Below are 23,050 nucleotides of genomic sequence, written 5' to 3'. Positions count from 1 at the left end.
TCTGATTTGACTCCTAGCCTGGGAACTTCCATATGCCACATTTGCAGCCCTACAAAGAGAGGAAAAAAAAAGTCATTTTGACTCAGTATAAAAACACTGCTACTGCTCGGCATGAACTCTTCCAGCCATGCCATTAACATCAGTGATTAATGAGAAATCAGTCACATTGTGTCAACATCAGAAATGCCCCACAGAACACCCTTATAGAAGTATTTACATTCAAAACGCCTTACTCTTATTTTACTGTAATCCTTTTAGCAACCCTTTATGATCTGGTTGATGCACTTAACTTGAATGAAAGGTTCCAAACAACAAAAATCCTCTGCCACTTGCTTAATGGCCCCATATAGAATAGGACATGGCTAAACATACATACTCTGAAGCCAGGCTGCCTGGGTGGGTTCCAGTCAAGGCTCTGCCACTGTGACTTCAGATACCTCCGCTGTGAAATGCTGTTAATCACATTACCTAACTTTATACGGTTATTGGAAGGATTAAATAAATGAACATATTCGTAAAAGCACTCAGAACAGTGTCAGCTGAAAAACTGCTTTGGCTGCTGTTTTTTTTTTTTTTTTTGTCTTTTTGTCTTTTTTGTTGTTGTTGTTGTTGCTATTTCTTGGGCCGCTCCCGCGGCATATGGAGGTTCCCAGGCTAGGGGTTGAATCGGAGCTGTAGCCACCGGCCTACGCCAGAGCCACAGCAACGCTGGATCCGAGCCGCGTCTACAACCTACACCACAGCTCACAGCAACGCCGGATCGTTAACCCACTGAGCAAGGGCAGGGACCGAACCCGCAATCTCATGGTTCCTAGTCGGATTCGTTAACCACTGCGCCACGACGGGAACTCCCTGGCTGCTGTTTTTATTATTATTTTAGTATTAATTAATCACTTTCTAGCCCCAAAGCAGTTAAAACGCTGGGGCACTGGAGTTGAAGCTAGACAATGCTGTGTGGATGGTAGCTGCTCTGTTGTTTTTTGTTGGTTTGTTTGTTTTTTGTCTTTTCGCCATTTCTTGGGCCGCTCCCGCGGCATATGGAGGTTCCCAGGCTAGGGGTCCAATCGGAGCTGTTACTGCCAGCCTACGCCAGAGCCACAGCAACTCGGGATCCGAGTCGCATCTGTGACCTACACCACAGCTCACAGCAACGCTGGATCCTTAACCCACTGAGTGAGGCCAGGGATCAACCCACAACCTCATGGTTCCTAGTTGGATTCGTTAACCACTGAGCCACGACGGGAACTCCCACTCTGCTTTTTTTACCTGCAGCCCATTAACAATGGGTAGAGGGAAAGAGCCAAAAGGTCATCACATTCTATCCTACACGCAGTACACAGCAGAGGGAAGGTCCAGTCCTCCCACGCTCCCCACGCATAAGAGATGAGGAAGAATAATTCTCTCTAAGAAGAAGCAGAGCTCAGCTAGACTGTTCAATACCTTGTGAGTAAAGTAAAGGCATCTCTAAGTTCCCCCAACAAAGCTATGGAACTTAGCAGAGATGCAGTGTGCTTAAAAATGAAAAATATATAGTTACTTTAATTCCAGATTTTTTTTTTTTTTGTCTTTTTAGGGCCACACCCAAGGCATGTGGAAGTTCCCAAGCTAGGGGCCAAATCAGAACTGTAACTGCCAGCCTACACCACAGCCACAGCAACTCAGGATCTGAGCCAAGTCTGCGACCTACACCACACCTCATGGCAATGCTGGATCCTTAACCCACTGAGCAAGGCGAGGGACCAAACCCGAATCCTCGTGGATACTAGCCAGGTTCCTTACCACTGAGCCACAAGAGGAACTCCAAATTTCTAAATTTTAAAAGCATCTGTAAAGTGTCTCACAGGAACTCTAAGGGTTGAGTAATCACCCATCATCTAAATCTACTTCATGCCCATATGTGCTCAGTATTTAAAAATTACTGTTATAAGAAGTCTGAAATAAATGCATATTTCTAATGAGTGACAAAGTGGACAAAGGATTAGCTACAGGCTATGAAACAGATGAACTACAAGTGAAAAAAAAAAGAAAAATGGTTACTTACTTCATATTTATACTTCTCACCAGCTTTAGCCCTTTTCAGTCTTTCTAGAGCTTCCTGTCGCCCTTTCTTGGATTTCTTCTCTCGCCGGGATCGCGAAGCTGCAAGACTCCCTGAATCTGACATAGCTGTAGAAAAGCCAAATTTGCATGAGATGTTACAAAACTGTCAGCCATCTTCCCTCAAAAACAAAGCAATAGTTTTTAGCCAATAGTAATATACAATGTTCATGTAGTATACAATGTTCATGTTACACAAATGTATACTTTTTCCGGTGTAAATAATTTACAAGCTCAGGACTGAATCTCCAGTTCCCATGGCTCCTCAGAAATTTTCAGCTGAAGCAACAACTGTTATTTTTGTCCTCCAAAAAGAGAAAAACTCCAAATTCAACTGATATTCCCTGGAGACACTAAAGAAGGGAGATCAGTAACCTTTCCACTGGTGATGATAGCCCATAAGTAGCTATAAGAGGACAATTCATTTTGTATTCCATCAATAAACATTTGAAAGGCTTTAAGGAGCACCCTCTCTTTGCAAAGTACCAGGCGCTCTGCAAGACACAAAGGCAAGTTCGGGTCCTAGACCACCACCAATAAGGTGAGTGTCGCGATAGCAATAAAGTGAGTCACACGAATTTCTTTTTCTTTTTCTTTTTTTTTTTGGTTTCCCAGTGCATATAAATGTTATGTTTACACTATACTGGAGTCTATTATGTGTGCAAAAGCCTTATGTCATTAAAAAAAAGTATATACCTCCATTAAAAATACTTTGTTGCTAAAAAATGCTCATCATCATTTGAGCCTTCGGTGACTTGTAGTAACATGAAAGATCACTGATCACAGACCACTCTAACAAATAATGACAAATCTGAAATGTGAGAATTACCAAAATTCGATACAGACAAATGAAGTAATAAGCAAACATCAATGTGAAAATGGCGCCAGTAGACTTGCTTCATGCGGAGGCGCCACAATCTTCAATTTGTTTAAAAAAAAAAAAAAAACCACAGTATCTGTGAACTGCAATAAAGCAAAGCACCATAAAACAAGGTAAGCCAGTAAGTAGCAACTAACTCTAAAACAATTTTTAGAAGTAAAGCATACCCTAACAAGAGGTTCAGATAAAATGTCTAGAATTTCAAAGGAAGGATAAATCAGGAGAATGTAACGAAGATGGCTCTGAGGAGATTCTTGATTCTACCACTGATTTCCAGGCTTCGAGCAGTTGGCTGCGACATTAGAGCATGACAGTCAAAAATTACAAAGATCAAGAAGTTCTCTTGTGGCACAGTGGGTTTAGGATCCAGGTGTTGTCACTGCCGTGGCTTGGGTTTGATCCCTGGCCTGGGATCTTCCACATGCTATTGGCATGGCCAAAAAAAAAAAAAAAAAAAATTACAAAGATTAAAATCTTTTGTGGAAAATTAGTGAAGTACCCGAGGGCCTCAGTGGTCATTCATTCAACTTTTGAATTATTCATGCTTTTGATCATCATAAACACATACTGAAAAGATTTCATCCACAGAATGGAGACTTTCACATACCAGCTGGCGAAAAATCAAGTCAAGCAAGACAGTGCCGCCTGGCAGCCATGAGTTGATGCTCACCACGACTGGCACATAAGTCTGAAATTGAGTGTCTTATTGTACTTGGTGCTATTATTTTATAAAAAAAAAAGAGCACAGAAAAGGGGAAGTATTGATAACAGGCATCCTAAAAGCTCCAACCCCACTGGAACGTTCATAACAACATGAAGCTGTTTGACTAAGTGTTTGAATGAAATAGAAGATGCAATTTACAGACATGTACCAAATGCTGGCAATAAACTGTTGAAAACCATATCTTAAAGGTGTGGCATAATTAGAGATCCTATTTTTTTCCCTAGCTTTCTGGAAATGGAATCTCTTTGTAACATCTCAGCCTATTGTTTGACTTTCACATTTGACTTTTAAATCCATTTTCAGAAAGGCATTAAGTAAAAATTAAAGAATGCAGGTACTTAATGCTGACAGCCACAAAATCTTGGGTGTCACTCAAATGATTTCAAAAAATTATAAGCAGGCTGACACAAAAAGGCTCCAGGAGATTACTGAACAAGACCACTGAGAGGGAAAAGTTGGCCTCAGGGTATTCCCTCAAGACGCCCTGGACTCTTTTATCAGATTATTCTGACAAAATTATTCTACAGGTCTTCAAAAAGACTTACTCCACAGGCAACAATGTGCCAGTCTAAGGGTTTGGGGTACAATGACAAGTAAGACAGAGCTGCTGGTCCTCAAGGGACTCCCAGTCAAGGAAAGCATAAAGGCCTGAGGCTCCCACCATCGTATAAAGATGGTACCATGTAAGAGGTAAGAACCTGGTATTAAGGAAGCAGAAAAGAAAGCCATTAATGTTGCCTGGGAAATCAGAGAAAGCTTCACAGGGGAGGTTTCCAACACAGAATTTCACCATCAGAATACAGAGCGACAAGCGGCACAAGCAAAGGAAAAGGCATGAGGCAAAGCACAAAGGGATGAAAATGCAAGGTGTATTCAGACAGCGAGAGGAAGCCAATGCAGAAGGAAAGTTGGACAGGAGAGCGAAGAGTGAATGGGAGGATGGGAGATTCGAAAGCAGCAGCACAACCAAGTTCTGCCATATCCTGGGTAACATGAGACCACCGGTTAAGCTCTCTGTGCCACCATGGCCAGGTGTCAACTTTTAAACTGCCCAGCATCTGAACCTGTTTGCGAAATCCTCCCACCCCCACAACAAGCCTTGATGAGATCCAGAGCCCACATCCCTCTACAAGGCTGAAAAGCAGTTGATCCTTCCCAGACATGCTTGGGGCTGGGGCATGGGCAAATAAAAGGGGTCCTACGAATTAGGAACACCTGCTCAGACTTTAAGTCAGAAGCTATGGTGACAAGGAAAGGGGAAGGGCTCAAGGAAGATTCTAGAGGTTGCAACCGCTACAGGAGGCCTGAGTACCCGGAGCAACAAAGCCAGCAATGTCTCACGGTACAAACTGTAACTTCAAGTGCTTGGACATGGTTGGCAACACCCTCCTCCCTGGATCAGTTCTGCAGCATGATTTTAATCACCGTTCCTAGCCAAGCTGCTCCCAGACTAGCCCTCTTGAGTATCTGAACACTGCAATATCCTTCTGAGAAATTCCTTTCCTGTTGGCATCAACTAGAATTGTTTCCTATAGCTTACACCTAAGGACTAATGCAGAACCCCAGGGTCCTCACCTGTGAAATGAAGATAATCATGTCTGCTTCATAAAGTTAAGGAGTAAATGAAGATGCTTGACTCACTTTGTACTCAGTAATATAGAAGCAGCTCAATTAATGTATGTGTGTATGTACACAGATGCAAGGTAGTCACACACACATAGGCCACCACCCCACACTCAGCAATAACATGGTCTAGCTTCTAGAAAGCAAAATTAAGCAAAGTCAGTTTTCTGAGGAGAGCCTCAATACAGCACCACATATAATTATGTTTACCATCTCAACTCCATGAAGACAAAAACCATGTCCATTCTAACACCAAAGCCTGATAGAACGCCTATACCTATAGGTATATGAAGGAACCACTGTATCTGCTTTCTGGTTTTTGTTTTGTTTTTTGTCTTTTTAGGGCTGCACTCGAGGCATATGGAAGTTCCCAGGCTAGGGGTCGAATCAGAGGTACAGCTGCCGGCCTACACCACAGCCACAGCAACACTAGATCGAAGCCGTGTCTGTGACCTACACCACAGCTCACGGCAATGCCGGATCCTTAACCCACTGAGCAAGGCCAGGGATGGAACCCACATCCTCAAGGACACTATGTCGGGTTCTTAATCCGATGAGCCCCAACGGGAATTCCTGCTTTTTTAAAATTACTATTATTAAACTCTCCCTGATCCATTTTCATATACAGTAACTACTAGTGATACACCTTTCAACTTTTCACTGCCATTCCGCCTTCTAATACTTAAGGGGGGGAAAAGACCTAAACTTTCCGTTTTGGAGTATGTCTCCAATGCTTCAAATAGGTAAGTTAGCAAAAAAGAACAAACATGAAAAAATCCAGTTAGCAAAGTTTAAATATCTGGTTCAAAATTATCTTCTGGGGTACCCCCACCCTCCCCCAAAGCAGAGAGACACTAGCCTGCAACAGTCTTTCAGGCAACAATCTTTCAGGCAACAATCTTTCAAGGTCGGCTCTAAAGGAAAAATTCCAGTCACAAGTCCCCAGGCACTACTTAATCAACACCATGACTTAAGAGGGATCTCAAGATTGCACAGTTTCCTGCGAAGAGTGATTTCTTGATGTTCACAGATGACGTATAGTTTTGGGGGTGAGGAAAAGGGCTTATCACTGATGGAGGACTACAAAAACCATTCACGTACTCACATCCTACATCCCATTTGTAATCCAGGCTAGTTGATTCTCCAAAATAAATTGTCTTTTTTTTTAAAAAAGTGAGAGGCTAGAATAACAAATTGAAATCCGTGATTCACAACTAGGTGAATGCAAAGGAAGCTGATTAGGAAGCAAGTTCTCATTAATGGTGATGTATCTGAGTGACAGGAGATGTGACGCTTGAGCTAAGAGAGTGAAGCACCTGATTTTAAGGTAGAAGTTCAGTGAAGTCACATTTCAGTTGCACTGTTCAAAAATCAGAAATCAGACAAACCCATTTGCATTGTTGTATTCTATTTTTGGAAACGGAAGATTATCACTGGAAACTGAGTAATACAGAGTATCCGAAATGCTGCTGAACTGATGCACTTTTTTTTTAGAAGCTTCACCAGAGATGACTAGATTGTGAACACTATTTCTAAGCGGCACTTGAAGAACTTTCCATAGAATTTGAAAGAAAAATTGTTAATGCATTTAGTAGAAACCCATTACATAAAAAGATGAAACGCATTTGTATCTTTGGGTGACAGCACTTAGAGCTTTCTTTCCCGCTTAGTTAAAATGCGTAAAAATCTTGCCAGCAGTTTCTATAAAGGGGGAGGGCACACATCCGTTCTGCCCCAGCCCTCAAGCGGACACCTGGGGCGGGAGTAAGGAAATACTTTCCGCCAAGATTTTGCCCCACCGAGGCCAATCATATGAAGGTGTGCCTGCAGAGCACGTGGGATGAGAGTCACCAAAAGAAATAAAAAGAAAAGCAGGCAAGTGCGGAGATCCGCAGTGACAAAGGTGAGGCAGCCTTCCAACAAAAAGCCCAGCAGGAGGATTGCTCGAGTTTGCCAGGACCAAAGGCCCTGCAGGGAAGACCTGTCCGATGCCTGATAGGTTCCAGCCCGGGACCTCCAAGGTCTGCACCCAAAGAGACCTGCGGGACAACCTAGGCGCGCGCCTCCCTAAGAAGAAAATAAAACAGAGCTCCCACCACCCATAACCATGCCACAGCCCCCCGCACTCCCAACCTGAGACCCCGCGCGCGGGGTCATCTCTCACCGCTCGCCCCCAGGTCGCAGTCATCGCCGTGCACCGGCGCCATGGTCCCGGAGTCTCCCGATTCCGCGCCAACCAGCCCGAAACTGGCGCGGGGGCCGAGACAGGCGCCAGCCTGAAAGCCAATCAGCGGCTCTGGAGGCTGCGGACTTCCGCCCGGAAGGCCACTGACGTGCCGTGCCGCGCCGCGCCCCGCCCCCGGCCTTCCCGCGGGCGCGCGTTTGGCGCCCCATGATGACCCCTTAGGGAAAGCGAGAGCGGAGGGGGAGGCCGAGAAGAGCAGAAAAAGGGAGCGGTCGGGCGCTGGAAAGGAGCTGCCTGGAGACTCGCTGCGCAGGCGCACCCATACTAATGGGAAAAGATTTGAGCACGTTCGAGTAGGGGCTCTCTGGTTCTGAGGGTTGATTTTCCGAGAAAAGAGGCGCGGGCGGGCAGTAAAGTGGGCGTGGTTGAACCGGTTTCCCAGGAGCCTGGGAAAGCGACTGCCTCCTGCTGCGCACTCTGAGTCTTGCCTGACTTTGCTTCTCTGAGCGCGAGCACAGTCGCTGTGTGATTTATGATATATGCACCAACTTAACCAAAAGATCAAAAGTAGCATCACCAACGAGAGGCAATTAGATGCCTCTTGATGTGATGCACTTGGAAAAAGGCCATCATCACCTAACAGTCTTCTTGCAAATAGTGTTTAACCTGAATCTAACCCTGAGGAAACAATCACATGTATTCAAAACGTAGAAAAATTGATAAAGCATCTGGCCTGGACTTCTGAAAAATATCAAACTTATGAAAGGGCATTAGACTGGTGTATGGTACAGTGCATGCAATGTATGCTTCTTATTTATTTTTCGCCGATAAAAACAGAGACGTGTGCATGTATATCTTACAGAGCACGAATTAAACCAAGAACTTAGAATAAGAAGTAACCATCTTTGAGTAACATTTTATGTAGAATTCATTTTACCATTGAAGTCAAAGCATCTGAACACTTTTCGCAAATCCACTTGTGCATAATACTCTTGGTCCTGCTCCCCCCAGCCCCCTCAGAGAGCAAAGTTATGCCCTCAAGTGATTCGACATGAATTATCGACCAATGGGCAAATCTTTTGTGATAATTGAGCGCTGGCTTATAGCATAAACATGCAATGTCATTGTGAATAAAACCTGACCTCGGGAGTTCCCGTCGTGGCGCAGTGGTTAACGAATCCGACTAGGAACCATGAGGTTGCGGGTTCGGTCTCTGCCCTTGCTCAGTGGATTAAGGATCCGGCGTTGCTGTGAGCTGTGGTGTAGGTTGCAGACGCGGCTCGGATCCCGCGTTGCTGTGGCTCTGGCGTAGGCCGGTGGCTACAGCTCCGATTGGACCCCTAGCCTGGGAACCTCCATATGCCTCGGGAGCGCGGCCCAAGAAATAGCAAAAAGACAAAAAAAAAAAAAAAAAAAAAAGCCTGACCCCAAATACAAATAGCTGTACTAATGCTTCAGAATCTTTTAAATCAGCAGCATAAACTAGCACTTGGGACTGGCAAACCGGAATTCTTCTGGGAAATTATTAAAGGTATTGGAACAAAGTTAAGAAATAATTATGAGTTAGAACATTGATGGCATGGCCATTCAATAGTGAATTTTAGCAGAGAATGGCAGCATGAGAGTTTCTTAATTTACTAATGGCCAGTGTTCTATAAAACTTAGAGCAGAGGTTATCAACTTTGGCTGCAAGTTAGAATCATCTAAGCAGTTTTTCAAAGTTCCAATGCCCCCTGGACCTATTAAATCAGAATTTCAGAGGCTGGGATTCCATTTTGCTGCCAAAGTAGAGAACGAGTGGTCTAGACAAGGTATTGCCAGACCTTTCAGAGTCACCAGCAGTATGAGTAATCTGGACAGAAATATCCAGTCCAACAATACATGGTCAGATATACCTGGACACACCTCTTTCCATGAGGAAGGAGGGCTCGTTTCCCACCTGTTCTCAAGACTTTGACTCTTTAGTAGCTTACAGCATTTATTGCTGTGACTTCCTATGAATTGAATGATATCTAGGTTATTTAAAAGACACTTATCCAAGGCCAGCACTAGCTTTATTAGAAACAATGTGAAACCACCCCTATCGTTAAGCAGCTGTCACCAATAGAAACCCTAGTCTGAAGGTCTCTGTGGTTTGGGTTTAGGAAATGAAGTTTTAGTGACCACAGTCATCGCTCCTTGCTCATCATACTACCCTCTGTGTTCCTTCTACAGTAAAGACAGCTTACATTTTGTTTCCCCTGGACCTTAACTATTTACTGAATAATTTCCACCAGTGAGACAAATTTGCCCAGTCATTAATAGTTCAAGCACAGTCGATAATTTGTTTTATAATCATCTCCTTAAAAAGCTCATCCTGGAAACACAAGTCGTGTTCGAAAGTGGGGGAGGAACATACCCCCTAGACCAGACATTACTAGCAAGGTAAGTCTGCTGAAAAGTTATATATGTGCGTACATCTGACACTTTTCAAAACCATATATATTATCCTTAGATCAAAAACAAAGATTATGTCTTGATTGTTCTTTATTTTCATTTCCCTCTATTGGCATATATAATCAATGGTGGGTCACATTTGATGACTTGCTATGTTATATCTATACCTCTTTAATACAATGTTTCTAAAAATTCCCATCAATGTCTGTTTTTTACATGTAGTAGACTGCCTGACATTTTTAAATGTTTGAGATAGTTGTAAATTCACATGCAGTTATGAGAAATAATACAGAAAAAGTCCACATATCCTTTACTCAGTGTCTCCTCTTGGCAATATCTCACAAAATTATATCACAACCGGATATGCGCGTTGATACAGTCAAGATAAAGGACATTTCCATCTCTAGGGATCCTTATGTTGCCCTTATGTAGCCATATCTGCTCCTGTCCTATGCGGTCCCCTATCCCATCGGCAAGCAATAACCTGTTCTCCATTTCTCTAATTTGTGTGCAGATCTTTATATGGACATGTTTCCTTTCTCTTGGGTAAAGACAGGAGTGGAATTGCTGAGTCATGTGTTAAGTATATGTTTACTTTTTTTTTTGCAGCATATAGAAGTTCCCAAGCTAGGGGTCAAATCGGACCTGCAGCTGCCAGCCTACACCAAAGCCCCAGCAACGCAGGATCCAAGCTGAGTCTGCAGCCTCCACCACAGTTCATGGCAACACCAGATTCTTAACGCACCAAGCAAGGTCAGGGATTGAACCCACAACCTCATGGTTCACTAGTCAGACTTGTTTCCCCTGTGCCACAATGGGAACACTCAGTTTTTGTTTTAATTTTCTTTCTAGTGATTATGTGTTAGTATCTTATTGTGAGTTTTAACTTGCTCTTCCCTGATGACTAATGGTGGTTGGGTGTCTTTTGTGTGCTTCTTGGGTATTTGCAAGTGTCTTCTCTTTGATGAATTTGTTCTTTGTTTCTCTCCTTTCCCCTTTCTCCCATTTTTTTGTGTTTATTTTTTGGCAGAGTGGCATATGGAAGTTTCCCTGCTAGGGGTCAAATCAGAGCTGCAGCTGCTGGCCTAGCAACAGCCCCAGAAACTGGGAATCTGAGCCACATCTGCCACCTACACCACGACTTGTGGAAAAGTCAGATCCTTAACCCACTGAGGGAGGCCAGGAATAGATCCCCCATCTTCACGGACACTGTGTCTTATTCTTAACCCCCTGAGCCACAATAGGAACTCCCTTTCTCTGTGTAATGTAGGTACCTTATAGTGCGTATTTCCAAGTTCTCCATCCTATCCTGTGTGACACCTTGCTAGTGTTCAAGAATTGTTTGTTACTGTGGGAAAATGACCCACTCACACATTGGAAATTGGGACTCAGGACACTTACTACATGGTTTCTGCTGAGAGGCCCACTATAATTCTCATCCTTACTCTTCTATAAGTCATTTCCCACCCCTTACTCTCCACCTCTGGTTTCCTTCAAGATCTTTTGTTTTGGGGTTTTTGTTTTGTGGGTGGTTTGGGGTTGTTTTTGTTTATGTTTTGGATGGGCTTTTTTTGCACTTTGATGTTCTTAGGGGGGTGTGTGTGTGTGTGTTTTAATTTGTTTGCTTATTTGTTTTGGTATTTTTCCTGCTTGGTGTTTTCTGCGTTTCCTGGATCTGTGGTTTTGTGCTTGTCATATTAATGTACTCTTTGGAAAGTTCTTGGCCACTATTACTTCCAATGTTTCTTCTGCCTTTTTTCTCTTTCTTCTACTGGTATTTTGATATTGTTCCCTTTCCCTGACTGCAGCAGTTATAATCTACTTCCTTGAAGTCTTGTCCCCTCTTGACTGTGCTTGTTTTTATTTTTCCTCAGCTGAAACAGGAAGGCTGGAGAGGGCTAAAATTCCCTTTCCCAAGCTGGGATAATATTGCAGTATCACCCTTTGACAAAGTCTTGTCCTCTGACAAAACCTTTCCTCTGGAGAGTAGGCCTTAGTGTTAGAGAATATTCTAGAAGGGTTTCCTGATGGTTACTCTTCCTCTTCCCCTGCCACAGCCCCCAGGGGATTTTTCTTGGAACCTCAAGATGTGAATCTGGTGGGTTCCTGGAGGAAAAAAACACAAAAGTTGTGGTCCTCCATCTGATGGAAGTGCCCCCTCCCCCAGGAATTTCTTAATTTCTTGCCAGTCCACGCACAGCCTCCAGCAATTCATCAAGATTACCATTTAAGTGTTCCCACCAGATGATGGTTCCAGAAGCTTCTTTTCCAGGTAAGCAGATCTCAGCTGTGATTATCTGTATGTGCCTATCTCTCCAGATTTGGGGATGGCAATTTGCCCTGTTTTCTCAGTTCTTTTTAAGAATTTTCTTGTCTAAGAAAAGTCATTGATTTTGTTTACCCATGGTTTTCTTGGTGTAACGTCCACGCACTTTACATGTAAGATTCACTTGGCCATCTCTTGTAAACGTTCTTTGATGAAGTATTTGTGCAAATCTTTTGCTCATTTTGCTCATTTTTAAAAATTTGAGTTATTTGTCCAGTTAATAAATTACCACAATTTTTATACATCCTAACTAAAAGTCCTTTATAAATGTTTTGCAAATCTTTTCTCACACTCTGGCTTACCTTTTCATTTTCTTAACTGTCTTTAAAGACTCAAAGTTTTTTACTTGTTAAAAATTAAAAATTTTATTAAAATTTTTATTTAAGTAAAAGTTCTTTATTTTTGGTGTAGTTCAGTTTATCCATTTCCCTGTCTTACAGTTCATGCTTTTTGTGTCCTATCTAAGAAATCTCTGCAAAACCCAAGGTCACACAGATTTTCTCCTGTGTTTTATTTTAGAAATCTTATGGCTTTTACATCCACATCTATGATCCATTTATTTCTTGGTTAAATTTTGTGTACGATGTGAGATAAGAATAGAGGTTCATGTTTTCCACGTAGATATTAAATCGTTCTAGCACTTTTAAAATTTAATACACAATGTAAATTTTATCATCGTAATAATGATTCTTGTTCTTGTTGCAAAGCTTTATTGTTTCCCTTTGGTTCAAGGCTTGGGAGAGGGCTCCAGGGTGGTTGGTTAAAAAGCTGCCTAGAGGCGGCAGAGAGGGGCTTCAAGCAGAAGCCCTGACCCCTAAGGGGCTCCTCAAAGGCCACTGGAGGCTCCAAGTCCTGCTTGAGGGTGAGCCTTTGAAATAGACACCAGCCGGCCCCGCCCAGGGACCAGGCGGGTTGCTGTGGTCGGTCAGGTGGTCGCCCCTCTTCTCAATGAGCTTCACCTGCTCACCCAGGAAGCAGCTGCCCAGGAAGCAGAGAGCTGGGGGGTCTGCTGGTTTTGCATTTTCGAGAGAGGCTGGGCCAACTCACGCTTCACCTCGGCCAAGTTGCAGAAGTGGCCCAGGAGCTCCAGGGCCACGTCTTCGCAGTGGAAATAGAAGCCCAGAGGGAGGTAGGTGTCGGGACCCACAGATCAGCTCCTATCTGGGTGGAATAATTCTGAAGAATCTTGGAGCTCATGCTTGATCTTCAGTGAAGAACTAAGCTCGAAAAATGGTGTTGGCTGGTTCAGAGACCAAGGATGGCTGAGGGATCCGATGGTTGAGACTGGGAAAAAGGTTGGAGGGTGGTTGGACGCTGGAGCAAGGGATGTCCCAGGGTCTGTTGGTTCCGAACACTGTTGAAACAAGAGACATATTTGCTGCACGCTGAGCACACTGCTTAATAATAACAATCTTGTGTGTGTGTGTGTGTGTGTGTCTTTTTAGGGCTGCACTAGTGGCATATGGAGGTTCCCAGGCTAGGGGTCTAATCGGAGCTGTAGCTGCTGGCCTATGCCAGAGCCACAGCAACGCCAGATCTGAGCCACGCACGTATGTGACCTACACCACAGCTCATGGCAATGCCGGATCCTCACCCCACTGAGTGAGGCCAGGAATCAAACCCACAACCTCATGGTTCCTAGTCGTATTTGTTTCCACTGCACCACGATGGGAACTCCAATAATAATGATCTTTTTTTAAAAAAAAAAATGTTATTCAAGTATAGTTGATTTACAATGTTAGGCCAGTTAATAATATCTTAATAATAACCTTTTTAAAGTGTACAGTTCGGTAGTGTTAAGTACATTCACATTATTGCACAACCAATCTCCAGAACTTTTTCATCATCTCAAGTTGAAACTCTATGCCCATTATTTAATAACTCCTCATTCCTCCCTCCCTGCAGCCCCTGATAACCACCTACTTTCTGCCTCTATGAATTTGACTGCTCTAGGTACCTCGTGTAAGTAGAATCGCATAGGAGTTGGGGGGCATAACTGGCTTATTTCACTTAGCGTAATGTCCTTAGTTTCATCCACGCTGTAGCATGTGTTAGAATTTCCTTCCTTTTTAAGGTTGAATAATAATCCATCATATATAGAGAGAGATACAGATATATAGATAGATACACCACATGTTGATTGCTTCCAGCTTTTGGTTTTTGTTAATAATGCTGTTATGAAGGGCATGATTTCTTCTAAGGACAGTTTTTTACTATTGAATCTTGACACTTTTATCACATATGTGTGGGTCTATTTCTGGGTTTTCTCTTTTCTTCCATTTATCTATGTCTGTACTAATGGCAATACCAAACTGTCTTGACTACTGTAGCTTTATAGTAAGTATAAAATCAAGAGGTCTGAGTTCTCCAATATCATTCTTCTTTTTCAAAATTATTTTGACTAATTGAGGTCTTTTGCCTCCCATATGATTTTTAGAATCAGGTAGTCAATTTCTACCAAAAAGTTTTCTGGGATTTTGACTGGGATTATATTAAATCTATAGATTAATTTGGAGAAAATAATATTTTAACAATTCAGTCTTTCAAACTATGAACATGGTGCATCTCTCCCTTTTTGTGGGTTTTTGTTAATTTTTCTCAGGAGTCTTTTATAGTTCTCAGTATGCACACCTACCGCACATTTTATGAAATTTGTCCTTAAGTATTTTATGTTTTTCATGATGTTTTAAACTGGCTTTTAAATTTCAATTTCCGATTGTCCGTTACCATCTAAGATTTTAATGCCAGCCCGAAACAGATGATTGTCTTTCCCTCCCCTCAACCATGGCAGGTAGCACAACTGTGGGAACAGAATTTTCTTTCTTTGGCACTTCTGCTGAATTGTCCTTTATGTGGAGAGGAGTTTGAAATGCTTCTACTAAGCCAGCCAATATTTTGTTTTCCTTTGGAGCCTGGTGTGGAGAGAAGCAAAGCCATTTCTAAATTGGCATCTTGGGTTAGATTCCAAGACCTCTGCACACAATTTCTTAACTTACCTTGATTGATTTCAAGACATTCGAGTTCATTTTCTTCAATTGAAATTTGGAAGTATTACATGTTGTTCTCTTCATATATTTTCACAGGACACCTATACATATTTCTCTTACAATCACCAGTCGATGCAGTTGCATTGTCCATAGTCAGGAATGTTTGCCGGCGAAGTTCTTAGAAATCTTGTAGCCCCTTCCCACAAAATAACTTCAGATTCACAGTTGAAGTTTGGTAGGTGAGAAAGAATGGAGGAGAAGAAAAAGAAAAGGGCAAAGATAAAATGAGCCAGGCCCTCAGGTCAAACACATAAATGATGAAACACACATCATGAAAGGGTTGCTGGTAAACAGCAAAAAGCCATGGGAAAGATAGAGGCAGTTACAAAATAGATCATGTCCACTTCTGAGTTTTATACCAGGCAGAAAGTCAATTTTTCTGTTAGGGAGAAAAATGTCTGCAAAACCCCAGAAAGCCATTAAAATAATAACTATGAGGTGAGAGGAAAAAAAACAATTTCTTAGTTACTTGGCTTATCACTCTCACATTTTAGAGAAGTTTTGTTAATGGCCCAAATGGATCAACAGACACTCTTCTTCGCTTGAAACTTGGTTGTTTTAGCAAGTTACTGCAAATTAAAACTCTTGTGTGCCTAAAAAGAAAGATAATAAATTCCGAAGGTCTTGGTTCCCTACAACTTCTCGGTGCATTTCTTTTTGTTTGACACCAGCTGTTCTTCAGATTGAAACACCATCCTCAGAATTACTTAGTTGCCTCCAGTACTTTCAGGAGTACCTCCCAGTGTCAAATCAAATTGCTTTTCCTTGTACGGTCTATCCCCTCAAAGCCAAACAGCTCAAGAAGAAAACAGTGCAACCTCGGTGCCAAATTAATTTGTTCATTGACAAAATGTTTATTGAGCACTTAATATATGCCAGGCACTGAGGATATCAGCAGTGAAGTGAGGTCCCTGCCCTTCCGTTTTGCTGGGAGAGATAGATAATAAACCAACAAGCATATGTCCCTTGGCGGTAGATATTATGAAGCAAAACAAAGCTGGAGCAGAAGGAATAGAGAATGATGAGTTAGGGGTGGTAAAATAGATTGTTTAAGTCAGGGAAATGTTCAGTTTAACACACCTCATATACTAATTTGTAATTCCATGAAGACTGGTACTTCTGTAATTGCCTTCATTTTCCACCTGGTTGAGAGCTTGACACAAAGTTGATGCTCAAGAAAATCCACTGGAAAGAGTAATATATGCAAAATGCCTACATTCTAGACTTGAATTTGGATATGTCTTGATATCATTGGACTGTGTTTTCAGTCCATACTTGGGAAATGCAAAGCTCATACTTTGCATTCCTTTTTCAGAACAGTTGTGAGATAATGCCAGGGGAGCAGGAAAAGCAACAAGCCAGGGAGTCACAGGTAGTCGCTTTATTTCAGGTCCAAAGAGGCTGCCATCTCATCTGCCCCCTGGCTTCATCTCAAGACTAAGACCCCCAAAATAACCTTGGATGAACTCATCAGTCATAGTGGTTCTAAGCCCAGTTACCTGGCATTCACACAGCAAAGGATGATGGTCACTTAACGAAATGCTGCAGGGATTGATTTATTCATTTAACAATTATTTTCAAAGCAACTACTCATACTTAGAACCATGCTAGAAGGAACAAACGTATTTCACCTCAGTCCAGAATCTAGCCCTCAGCCACTTAGATTCAGGAAATAATATTATTCATACATTGAGATGATCAGACTTTTGATGACAAACTACCTGTAATTAACTGTAATTAAAATAACCAGAAATGATAATTAATTCATTAATTTCTACAGTAATTTAGAATACTTCTAGATGGGCCAGCACTGAATATTTGTGGGGTCAGGACAAGAATATAAATGGAGGCCCAGGAGTAGCTGTCGTGGCTCAGTGGTTAATGAATCCGACTAGGAACCATGAGATTGCGGGTTCGATCCCGGCCTTGCTCAGTGGGTTAAGGATCCGGCGTTGCCGTGAGCTGTGGTGTAGGTTGCAGACACAGCTTGGATCCCGCATTGCTGTGGCTCTGGCGTAGGCCGGCGGCTACAGCTCTGATTAGACCCCTAGCCTGGGAACCTCCATATGCTGCAGAAGCAGCCCTAGAAATGGCAAAAAGACCAAAAAAAAAAAAAAAAAAAAAAGTGAAAAAAAAATGGAGGCCCATATATCATGTGTCTAAATATCTAAATTCTGTATTGTTTGAAATTAAGCTAACAGACTGTGAGTGTGTGTGTGTGAGGTGGGGGCAGAGCCAGAGTCCCTCCTCTGTACCACACCACAGGGTGGGGCCAGCCCATATATCTAGATTCTGTTCATGTTTTCCTGCTAAAAGCTTGACCACCCCTTGTGCCCAGGGTTATGCATCTCTGCAGTGAGGTTACTCCTCAGGAGTGTGGCCCTGAGGAAGAGGCCACACACTGCAAACAGGATGAGGACATTTTGGCAGAGAATTCTAGAATGTTCCAGAAGGGGGGTGGGGGTCTCCAGGCATGCACCCTGTCCCCATGATCTCATGGACTCCTTAGAGGAGGAGAGCCAAAGGGGGGGCCATTTTTTTTTAAGGCAGCATCCATGGCATATGGAGGTTCCCAGGCTAGGGGTCGAGTCAGAGATGTAGCTGCCGACCTATGCCACTGCCACAGCTACTGCAATGCCAGTTCTGAGCCACATCTGTGACCTACACCACCAGTCACAGCAACACCAGATCCTTAATCCACTGAGCAAGGCCAGAGATTGAACCCACATCCTCACAGATACTAGTCGGATTTGTTTCCACTGAGCTACAGCAGGAACTCCCAAAGTAGAGCCATCTTAAACATGGCCCCCAAGGCCATGACCCAGGGCACATCCTGCCCACTAGTGAGGTACTAGAAAGCCAACAGAATGCTGCTGGGGAATTCATGCAAAATGAGGGTGATTTCGCCAACTCTGAAGCTGAGGCCTAGGTGACCATCCACGTCTCCCAGAGTAGAACACCTCCTGGGCCACAAGGATACTTATCTCTCCAATACAGGTGTGCATCTCCTGTGATAGAGATAACACAGTTTGCTTCCCCAACTGCCTCCTTTTCTCTGAGTGTCAGGGGCTCCAAAGGCTCCCCACAGACTGTAAGAATAGGGCTGAAATCCAGCCCTCCCCTTGCTCACCAAATGGGGCTGCTTCTTCGAGGAGAAGCACCTTTTTCTAATTCACACAAAATGCCATATGGGAGACCTGTTGCCCACCCATGTCTAACTATGTAGGCCTGGGCAGCTAGGCTCCACCCACTGACACCACTCTCAGAGCTCTGGAGCGCCCCTTGTGGTAGACTGCAGGGAATTGTTAATAGGACTCTCCCGAGACCATTGTAGTTCAAGAGGCTCCCAAAAGAAGAGAAGACTCCAGAAAGCTACCGGTAAGCATTCAGATAATAGACACCTTCATAATCCAAAGGTAAACAGCTTAATTGACCAAACTAGGTCTCTGGTAAGAATACAATACATAGTTGTATTGGTAGCCCTTTTACCATGCTATTTGCTTTGTAATCAGAATTAATCAAGACCTACCCTCTCAACTTTCTCATGCATATGACAAATAATCAACTACTCCGATCAGGAATTAACTGAGGGAATAGATTGGCAGTGATTCTTCTTTTGGATGTGAGACAAGAAGCTTGAAAATATAATCAAATGCTCTGTTATTCTAATGGATGACAATAAGAGGCAATTTCAAAACAAGCCTCTCTTGTGAACTGTTGGGCCTTGATGACACAAGAGTGATTTTTCCATTACTGAGATGAGCAGGACAGTACAAATAGAGATGGGTGATGTCTTCCTGACAGCTGAACCAAGCTTTAGTTTAGATTCAGAGAAACCGTCTGTTTGAGGCAATCTGTGCTGCGTCAAGGTGGGCCATCATTTCAGTGGACCTGGTGACTCACTCTAGAAGAAATAATGTGCACAGGATTTGCTTCTTTTTTTTTTTTTTCCTTCTTTTAGTTTACTGCCTGGAACCCATTCTGGGAATATGGCTTACCTCGGATGTCTAATGCTAGCCTCTTTCAGGGATGATCCGTGGGGGATAAGAATGAGGATGAGTTCCTGTCGTGGCGCAGTGGTTAATGAATCCGACTAGGAACCATGAGGTTGCGGGTTCGATCCCTGGCCTTGCTCAGTGGGTTAATGATCCAGCGTTGCTGTGAGCTGTGGTGTAGGTCACAGACGTGGCTCGGATCCCGCGTTGCTGTGGCTCTGGCGTAGGCTGGCAGCTACAGCTCCGATTAGACCCCTAGCCTGGGAACCTCCCATATGCCGCAGGAGCAGCCCAAGAAATGGCAAAAAGACAAAAAAAAAATGAGGATGAAGGAAGATATAGGAAGGGAGAAAGAAGAGGTATCTGCAGAAATGCTTAGATCTGAAAAGAAGTGTTGCAGGGTGAAGGCTATTGGGATCTGGAGGCAGCGGTCCCGTGCAAATATAACATCTGTTTCCCTGGGTTCTGCAGTGGCTTCTAGACACAAGTTCTATGGGTTTCCTCCCTGTTACCCTCTAAACTACCCCTGCATGCTGAGGATCCTCTCCTAACAGTCTTTGTACCATGTGGAAAAATGAGTGTATCAGTCCTAGTTCCGTCAGGGAAGCAGAACCACTATGAGCCATGGAAGAAAGGACTTATGATAGGAAATAGACCTGGCCCATCATGGGAGAGGCTGGGGTAAGGAAGGTCCAGGGAAGGGGGTTGGAGGATGGAAGAGGTCACCCACCTGGGAGTCAGAAGCCTTGCATATCCAGCTGCCACAGTGGAGAAGGAAGCCTAAGAGAAGCGATGGGAAGCTCTTTGGGGCTACATATACATCCGATGGTGGCCCTGGGCTGCTTTTGGGCAACAGTATCAGCAGTTGGGAAAAAGATCTGGACGCAGAGTGAGGACAAGCTAGGACCCACTGTCACTTCTCCTCTGTTGGTTGCCATGCCCAGCCACTCTTTTCACTCTCATGTCTTCCAAAGCTTGTGCAAATTCCTCTTTTGGCCAACTCTGACTTGGAGCTAAAGGAAAGAGATCCTTGGGAATGGAATTCCAGCTTACCCTATCAGCCCACTACATACTCCCATGCTAGGAAACTAGCAGCAAATTCACTGACAGAACTCCCCCTGCAACCAGCACAACACTTGGACAGAGAAAGCGTGGAATGGATGGATGGATGGACAGATGGACAGAAAGCTTGAAAGGATCCTTGGACTGATGAGACCAAGTTTTACTGTCCAGAAGATGGAATATTTAAGAAAGTAACTAAGAGTTTTCCTGCCAGGATAGGAAATGTTTATGTGGTCTAGTTGAGTTTTGATGGACAGCAGTTTTTCTGAACTGTGTTGTGGTACTCATGATAACAGCAGCCAGAGTTCCCACAGTGCTTTGCTGTAGCCAGATTTAAAAAGAATTTTTTTCAGAGCCAGCCCAAAGCACATGCATATTTAAAGCATTCTTTTAACCCACAGCGTTATCTGAGGGGAAATTACCTTAACACAAGTTGCGAAGATTCAACATTGTTAAAATGCACAAATTCATTGCCAGAGGTGCTTAGAAGAGCTCCTGGGAAGAGATGAAATGTTTTATTAGACACAAAGTGCATCCGAGAGATTTATTTTCTCCATCTCTATTCACCTATTTGAAGGAAGTGCTGAGTTGTATATTAACACTTTAAGGTCTTGACCATTTTTCATCTTGAAAAAGAGAGAGAAAGTTTGTCATTCCAGGAGCATAATCAGTCAAGGCGGCACACAATGACATAGTTAATTCGCCAACAGAATTTGTTGCCATAGCTCCAGCGAGGGACAGGGTAGGTCAAACAATGGCCTTTTTCACGAGTGCAGCTTTCACCACAACCAGCCTGTCCCCACACAACAGGCCATCATCGCGCCAGTGCAGAGCACAGTAATTGTTAATGAACCACAGCCCAGAGGGGACAAGAGGAGGCTTGTGGCCAAGACAGCAAGAGCACCCGGCAACTTGGATCTCTGCTCATTCAATCCCTGGGACACGACTAGCTCCTTGGAGTTTATGCTGAACCTTTGGTCAGGTGCTCCCATAAACCCGGAGAAAGAAAACTTTCACCCCGTGACACAAAAGAACTCCAAAGGGAAGAGAGGACTCTAAAAAAGGAGGGAAGGCAGGTCAGGAGCAGACATGGTGGGTCACCAGGAATGCACCATGAAAGAGGACACCAGGGACAGTTGCCCTCCCAAATTCTGGCGCAAGGTAATGTACTTGCTTTCTTACTGATTTTTGCCTCTTTGATTATCAAAGTAGGTTCAAAAACCAAAGTCCTGTGCATTTGTGAGTGTAGTGGACCTGTGATAATTAATGGAATCACTCTCAAAATAGAAATATCCTCTCCATCTTAAGGTGATTTAAAAAAAAAAAAGAAAAGAAAAACTGGTTAATGGTTCTTTATCCCCTGACTAAGGTGCAAGCATTGTGGACAGCATTAGATCATAAGGACAAATTCTTTTTCTTTTTTCTTTTTTTTTTTTTTTGTCTTTTCTAGGGCCACAACCTCGGCACATGGAAGTTCCCAGGCTAGGGGTCTAATCGGAGCTGTAGCCACTGGCCTATGCCACAGCCACAGCAACGTGGGATCCTTAACCCACTGAGCGAGGCCAGGGATCAAACCCAACCTCATGGTTCCTAGTCGGATTCGTTAACCACTGAGCCACGACAGGAACTCCCTCAAATTCTTTTTCTAAAAAAAAAGGTTAAATAGATATGCACCAATATATATAAAATACATAATCAACAAGAACCTACTCTATAGCATAGGGAACTATCTTCAATATCTTGGAATAACCTCTAATAGAAAAGAATCTGAAAAAGAACATATATATATTTTTTTTTAAAAAAAAAACTTAATCACTTGGCTGTACACCAGAAACTAACACACCATTATAAAACAACTACACTTCAATTAAAAAAATTTTTTTTTAAAAAGGTAAAAAAGGTCAAGTCAGTATGAGTAAATGTATGTAATTCAAGACCAAGAATGATGGTGTGGGAGCCTGAGGGCACTGGAGAAATGTTTTCAGAAAATGTTCATTATCTTATAAGTTAAGAAAATCTTCTAGTAGTAAAGTCACAAAATCCTGACCAGAACATCCACTTGTGAATTCCTTGCAGTGCAGCTATCCTGTAAGTGGTACTACCTACTGTGGTCTTTTACTTGGGGGCGAGGGTTCCTAGGGGAAATGTGCATTTTAGTGGAGCCCTATTAAACCAAATGAGTTCTAGATGGAAAAAGTCGAGGTGGTGGGACCAAATAAGTAAGAAGGATTCTAAATGATGTCAAGAAGAGATTAGGACCAGCAGTGATGTAATTTCTGCTTCAAAGTAAAACTGGTTTTACACCACTCCCCAGAGAGTGGTTGGTTTCTCATGCCTTGGGACGCTGGCCCTGCTCTTCCCTGTCCCAGCACTCCTTCAAAACTTTACCAGGCGCCTTGGAGTGGCCCTGGAATGGCTGGTTAAAGCACATAGGCCTTAGAAAGTGGCCGGGATGATATCCACCAGGCACTTGAGCTACATGACTGGTAGACCATGTCCACCCATCTGTCCCTTGCCCATATTATCGCCTCCCCATGATATCTCAGATTTGGTGTGTTGAAGACTCATGAATGTCACCATCTCCTTTCACCGAGTTACTGGGGAATCGGGAGGCATTGTGGTCATGCATTCATTTATTCACTCATTCAGGCCTCATTCCAAAAATAGATTTGAAG

The 23,050-nt window shown here is 43.2% G+C and overlaps 2 protein-coding genes and 1 long non-coding RNA gene across 9 annotated transcripts in view; 1 reads left to right on the top strand and 2 right to left on the bottom strand.

Annotated features, from left to right (window-relative positions):
- POLA1 (DNA polymerase alpha 1, catalytic subunit) overlaps positions 1-7,576 on the bottom strand; it is a 303,907-nt gene extending 296,331 nt beyond the window's left edge. For 4 of the 6 annotated variants that reach the window (XR_014835833.1, XR_014835834.1, XM_021080571.2 and 1 more), the window contains exons 1-2: positions 7,489-7,576; positions 2,042-2,166 (exon numbers count right to left, since the gene is read on the bottom strand). Coding sequence is in view for 4 of the 6 variants with exons in the window: in XM_021080571.2 (XP_020936230.1) it covers positions 2,042-2,166; positions 7,489-7,531 (168 nt within the window). In the remaining 2 variants the exon portion in view is untranslated. Of the gene's footprint in view, positions 1-2,041; positions 2,167-7,457 lie in introns of all 6 variants that reach the window. The other 2 variants (XM_085008764.1, XM_085008765.1) reach the window with 1 other exon arrangement.
- Positions 7,577-10,864: 3,288 nt separating this feature from the next.
- On the bottom strand, positions 10,865-20,873 carry LOC146394510 (uncharacterized). 2 transcript variants are annotated; one of them, XR_014834764.1, is made up of 4 exons: positions 20,798-20,873; positions 20,044-20,326; positions 15,268-15,469; positions 12,894-13,625 (listed from the first exon to the last, which is right to left on the bottom strand). It is a non-coding gene; the product is annotated as an uncharacterized LOC146394510 (long non-coding RNA). The 2 variants fall into 2 exon arrangements; XR_014834765.1 differs by lacking the exon at positions 20,044-20,326 and having other exon boundaries at positions 10,865-13,625; positions 20,798-20,870.
- A 439-nt stretch (positions 20,874-21,312) lies between these two features.
- Positions 21,313-23,050, top strand: part of PCYT1B (phosphate cytidylyltransferase 1B, choline) — a 137,461-nt gene continuing 135,723 nt past the window's right edge. Inside the window, exon 1 of the mRNA XM_013986017.3 lies at positions 21,313-21,536. Coding sequence (XP_013841471.1) covers positions 21,465-21,536 — 72 coding nt within the window. The 5' untranslated portion in view covers positions 21,313-21,464. The remainder of the gene's footprint in view (positions 21,537-23,050) is intronic.

Source organism: Sus scrofa, chromosome X, assembly GCF_054392235.1.
Source record: "Sus scrofa isolate SSC_HxYL_T2T_F1_AM1 chromosome X, Sscrofa_HxYL_maternal_Yorkshire_Landrace_v2.0, whole genome shotgun sequence".
Lineage (NCBI taxonomy): Eukaryota > Metazoa > Chordata > Mammalia > Artiodactyla > Suidae > Sus > Sus scrofa.
This window is presented reverse-complemented; position numbering and strand designations above follow the sequence as displayed.